The sequence below is a fragment of the Rhagoletis zephyria genome, unplaced genomic scaffold (assembly GCF_001687245.7).
Source record: "Rhagoletis zephyria isolate East Lansing unplaced genomic scaffold, Rhagoletis_zephyria_1.1 Rzeph_scaffold_25890, whole genome shotgun sequence".
Taxonomy (NCBI): domain Eukaryota; kingdom Metazoa; phylum Arthropoda; class Insecta; order Diptera; family Tephritidae; genus Rhagoletis; species Rhagoletis zephyria.
The window spans coordinates 1-5,725 of record NW_016182948.1 but is presented as its reverse complement, the minus strand read 5'-3'; the positions used below and the strand labels follow the sequence as shown (position 1 = coordinate 5,725).

The 5,725-nt window shown below is 34.1% G+C and overlaps 1 protein-coding gene across 1 annotated transcript; it reads right to left on the bottom strand.

The window, feature by feature from the left end:
* Positions 1 to 2,093: 2,093 nt before the first annotated feature.
* On the bottom strand, positions 2,094 to 3,299 carry LOC108382234 (ficolin-2-like; the record flags this gene model as incomplete). Its single annotated transcript, XM_017638621.1, is given in 6 exon segments — positions 2,094 to 2,229; positions 2,312 to 2,583; positions 2,586 to 2,850; positions 2,903 to 2,990; positions 3,038 to 3,117; positions 3,187 to 3,299. Coding segments are annotated over 6 exon segments (954 nt in total), but the record flags the coding sequence as incomplete, so codon positions are not given.
* Positions 3,300 to 5,725: the final 2,426 nt, after the last annotated feature.

Sequence of the window (5,725 nt, the reverse complement as noted above, 5' to 3'; positions counted from 1 at the left end):
GAAATTTAAAATTTAATTAGCAGCACTTTTTTCTTGGAATAAAATTTTGTTTCATTCTGGTTTAAAAACTTTTCAAGGTTTTTATTTTTTTTCTAATATTTAAGGATGTAAAACTTTGCTTTTAATTTTTATTGTGTCACAAAAATTATTAGTAGGCAGCGAGAACTTTTATTAACAAATATAACCTAATTAAATTAAGTGACAAGCATCTGGTAGTAGCCCAATAAATGAATACGTAGTACGTTCTTTTGTTGATACCTACAACATCTTGTCCTCATATGTATGTATTTTCTATATACATACATAAATATATATGTACATATGCATCTACCGACAATCACTTCGCTATGTGTAATAAAGAAAATTGAATTAATTAATGTCTGTTGAAGAAGTTTATAAATACCTTATTAACAAATTTGTCGCTTTTTGAAGTATCTAGCTTTGTTAAGCTTTAGCCAAGAAATGGGCTCTTTGTCAGGCACAATCCATTCGTGCTGTTGTAATAACTTTCCCTTCTTATCCAAGAATTTTAAATCAGTTTTTTTTTATTAAATTACCTTTGACATTGACGAGGACTTACATATAGTAATAAAAAATTTTATTTGTGCACATTAGACATATTCAAACATGCATGTTTTCATATATATATAAGTTTTAAATACATACACATACACATATACATACATACACGCACACTTACGAGTACCATGGCATGCATGTCATCATGGACTACATCCACACACAAGGTCATAAGGCACTTTATAGAAACTTTTCCAACTACCTACATAGTAATTAACATCTAACATGCTCTAAACCATTTCATAAACGCTTAATCAAAAGGCATCGTCGTTTAAAGTACAAAACCGCGTATCAACAAAATGCAAAACCGCGTATGTGAGGTTGTATAAATAATTTTCTAGACAGTAAAAACACTCACATTTCAAAATGGTTCTCTTTTTTTATAAAGCAATCGCATTTATGGCCAGTATATTTCAGGACGAATGCATAAGGCCTGAGCCAAGAGCTTTTGTGAGCAAATCCAATTTTGGCAAAAAATGTCAGTTACGCCGTTTTGTACTTTAAACGACGATATCCTTTGCCATACTCTTCTTCATTTTCTCACAATTCCTTTACTCTTTGAATGCCTGCGTAGATGCATAGATTCAAGTTATCTGTAAATATATGTATAAGTGAAATAACAATAATTGCCACAATTTTAATTAGCATACATACATATGTGTTTAATTTCTTCGTGAGCATACACGCGTAAGTCTATATTGCTAATGAGAATATTTACATTTTAGTCATGCGGATTACATACCTACACTTATAAAACTTTCATCTCAAGGAAGGGAAAACAAGCCTCGCTAATAACAAGCGGAGAGTAAAATGCTTATGTACCCTTGTACATACATAAATCCACATTTCAAACTTCATACAAAAATTATGAAAATTCAACAAACTTTAACATTTTCACCTTTTTATTCAGAATTTTGAGAAAAATTTATGTATGCAGTTTTGTTACTGATTAGATTTTAGTAGGCTAAAGTGCTAATTTCGAGACGCTAGAAAATCGCGTTGATTTTTAATATTTTTTTTTGGCTGACGGTGTTGTGCATTTTATTCTACGATTCGTAGAAAGCAGCCTTGTTTACCCACTTTTCTAGCAGATTATTATCAGCAAGAATCGGAATTGCAAAATTTGGTGATTCGTCTTTTCGGTTTTGTATTTTTATATTTTTTAATTGTCATTCAATTGATGCAAATTTCGTTGCTGTTCTGTTTTCCTAGGCAAAATATTGCGGCGAATATTAACCGACGGCATCGCTCCGACTGACGAAATTCGCAATTGTGTTTATACTTTTAAAATCTTATTTAATCGAAAAATTACCGAAATTACTTATTTTTAGATTGTCACTCGAAAAAAATCAAATTTTTTTTTATAAGTTTAGGAAGTTTTCAAACATAATGTTCATGTAAGAGGCATCATATAAAACAAACCTGTGAAGTTTAACGATAGTTCCTATAGTGATACACCATCGATACTATCGATAGTCTCATCGATAGTTTGCCACCACGAGTGGTACTACGTTTTATGATCTTCGCGGTCTTATCATCATCTGTGTAAATTTCAATGCATAATTGTAGCCTCGAAACGCATGCCAGACAATGCCTTCAGCAAACTTTTCTTGCGGATAAGCACCACGTAGGTACAAACCATTCAAGTTGCTAAAAAATACATATATATCCAATTAAGAAGAAATATTTCGCTAACAAGTGGCAACGTTTAATTCGCCAATCAATAACTCACCTCAAATGGCACTTTTCATACCACCAAGCGCCTCTGTACTTTTGCGCACAATGCTCCGGCGCTCTGTCATTATCCCGATCTAGTGTGCTCCATTTGTTAGCTACGTGTGCCGTCAGTGAATCACCAGCATCTCCACTAAAATTTCCTAGCACTTTCAACACATAAGCCTCACTCTCATCATCAATGGCAAACTCATCGTAGCTCGCATGGCGACGCACGTTATCAAAGTCTTCCATAACGATGAGAAGCTCTTGCGCATTGCGAGTTGTTATGTGGCTTAAAGCCGATCTAAACCAATCCAAAATTCACCTTCGATTTTGCCGAAACCCTCTTTATACTCAGCCCAATTGCGATCGAAGTCGATTGCGCCATCAATGCGTCGTTGTATAACGGTCCATGCGCCACCGTAAAGGTCCTCATCGCAAGAAACCCAAAAGGGAGTTGAACCAGCTAAATAGTCTTGTATCGTGTAACGACCACTTTTACAATTATTGGCTGTGGCCTCAGCGCAATTTTGAGGCAAACGTTGACGACCAGAACTAAGGGCAGAGCGGAGGAGAAATTATAACAACATTATTCGCACATACTCACCATGTATCTGCTGCTGAATTTGAGGTCTCTGGTATACTAAATATATCGCGTACATCAATTTTAGGTGTTGTGGGAAAATGAATTTGATCTTTCATTTAAATTCAGTAAATAGTTCGATAAGCTACGCTCGCTCACCTTTCTCGTACATGACATTCGCATGCGTATTGTTCACCTTCGCACGCAGTTCCGATATCAAATCACGTTGATCGTTTAGACTGTACTAGTTGGCAGTATAATTAGGATTACTTTTGAAATGTGTTCACAGTTTATCTAAAAATACTGACCGCTCATTGAAATCGTTCAAGCGCACGCGCAGCTCCGAATTCGCGGCGGTCAACAGATCCACATCATGCTGTACTTTTCGTATAACATTCGAGTAAAACTTGTAAACATCAGTCTGCAATGAAAAATATTAGCAAAATTAGCCGAAACACATTTAACCCGCAGACTCCTCGGAAGTTTTCAACCGTTTTATGTTTGAAGTTAAATTTCTTTGAGTTCTGTTGGTAGTGTCATCACTCATCAGATATGCAAAATTATATTCAAATGATTTAATGTGCATGTGAAAAAATTTCCTTCATTAATTTTATGAGATTTTTGCACATGCACTTCTCAACTGCCATGTAATAAAACTTCCTGCAACCATGCAGAGGTGGTACTTAATAGTTGATTACCATTGGCCGCAGTGCCTACCCACTACTTTTTGGTCCAATAAATATTTTTTTATATAAATACATTCAAATATACTGGTCTCCCCTTTCGCTAAGTTATTCACAGCCAAAATAATTTAAGCTAACCTCGTTGAAAAATATTTTTAAGAGGGTTGCCACCTGTTTGAAAAATCTAGTATAATTAAATTATGCACAAGTTATACGAAATTTTAAATATGCGTGTCAAACGATTGTTAAAAGATAGAAAAGTATTTCTGATAGTGTTGCCATCTTTTTATTTTCAAAAAGCACCAAAAACTTGGAAAAAAAAGCGTTTTACCACACTAAAAGCACCAAATTTTTTTTTTCATAGCATAATACCGAATTACTGCACATTAAAACTGGTATATCTCGAGAAAGAAAAATCGAATCGCATCAAACAAAAATGATGCCCTAACTAGAAATGAGCAAATAATTTGATGTTTTCATTATATAACCTCAAATATCGCTAAAAACCGTGTTTTTGGCACTTTGAGGTTAGGATATCTCAAAATTCTAGTGCTAGAGCAATTGTGAGGCCAGATTTGGATTCAGCACCAAGAAACGATGTGTTTTACTAAGGTGGTAAAAAAACTAAATTTGTACAAATAATTAGAAAAGAAAAAAGAAACTGTAAAATTAAAGAACTGGCGTGTAGATGTGAAATCACGTTCTATTTTTTAAATTAAAACTTTTTTGCTAGTACAGAGTGATTTGTTAAAATTCTAGTTTTTATTTGAATTTATCATTTCAAAACTTACTTGAGATTATTCCTAAAGTATACGCAAACTTCCCACTTATGTCGCTTACAAGCTGTGTATTTGGTAATTTCAAGAGGAGTCTTCCAGACCCCTGGCATTCGTTCCATTTGGAAAAAATTTTATGTTCTTAGTCCTTTTTTTTAGTTTTCAAAATGTTTTTTTTTTTTGTTTTGATAAATGGGTATGTCCTTATTTAGGCGGCGTGTGCAAAAATGTAACCATGTTTCAATTCCCGCGAAAATCCAATACGGTTTGGTTTGGAAGACATATTCTGTCTTATCCTGAGTTTCACTCAAAAATTTTTATTCCGCCCATAGTTCGAGGAAAATGAAACTCATGATAAAGCTTATAATTATTTTTTTGGGTATAAAATGAATTAATACTGCAGATTGAAATGTTTTTATTTAATCAATTTCAATAAAAATACAAGCAACCATGAGAGGAGTCTGATAGACCACACTTCACTGATTGTGTAAACCGTTTTTCACGTCACTAGTTGCGAATTAAAACGTTTGTTTTTGCATACGCTATCGCAGCTTTCGTGTGTTATTAATTTAGAATTGCGTTTTTTTTTACCATATTTTCACTATCACACAAACATTCCGGTAATTCCGAGCTCACTGCTCTCTCAATGCAGCTCAAAGTTGATAAACAAAGATAAAGCGTAAACCATTTCATTATACTAAGAATTCTTAAAATTATTGAACAGTTAATTAAATTCATGAACTAATTAAAGTATTTGAACGGTTTGTTGTTTTCCGCTTGAGCGCTGCAGCTGCACTGCAGTACCCGGGAATTCGCTGTTTAATCGCGCGCCAATGCCAATGAATGGGAAACTATTTTCTGAAATCACAAGTTGATTCTACATTACCTTAAATAAATTATAAAGTTCTTATTAGCCATATAAACATATAAACATACATATGCACACAAGTATACGCAGCATCCCAGTGGGAAAATGGGAATGCATTACCTTTTCCTACCAAAGCCAAAAATGCATCACAATGTAAGCGAGCGGATGATGTGTAGTTTTAAAGCCAAAAACAAGAAAAAAAGTTTGAAAACTAACTAAAGTATGTTTTTTCACGTTTTCTCAACAGCTGCTATAGCCGAATGGGTTCAAAACCTATTGCACGGATTTTTTTTTTTTATTTGTATTTTTAAATTATATTTATAGTCTCGCCGAGCAACATGTCACACATTATTTTCGTATGACATCGTTGCGGAGAAATTCTTACTTATTTTCTTGAGTAGTTTATAGAGGCTACCCACTACTATTTGCATTGCCAGATATTACCTTTTCCTACTGGGAAGTTTTATCTGATATACACATTAGCGCACACAAGGGGTGGGTTTTGGGGTTCAAACCCCCC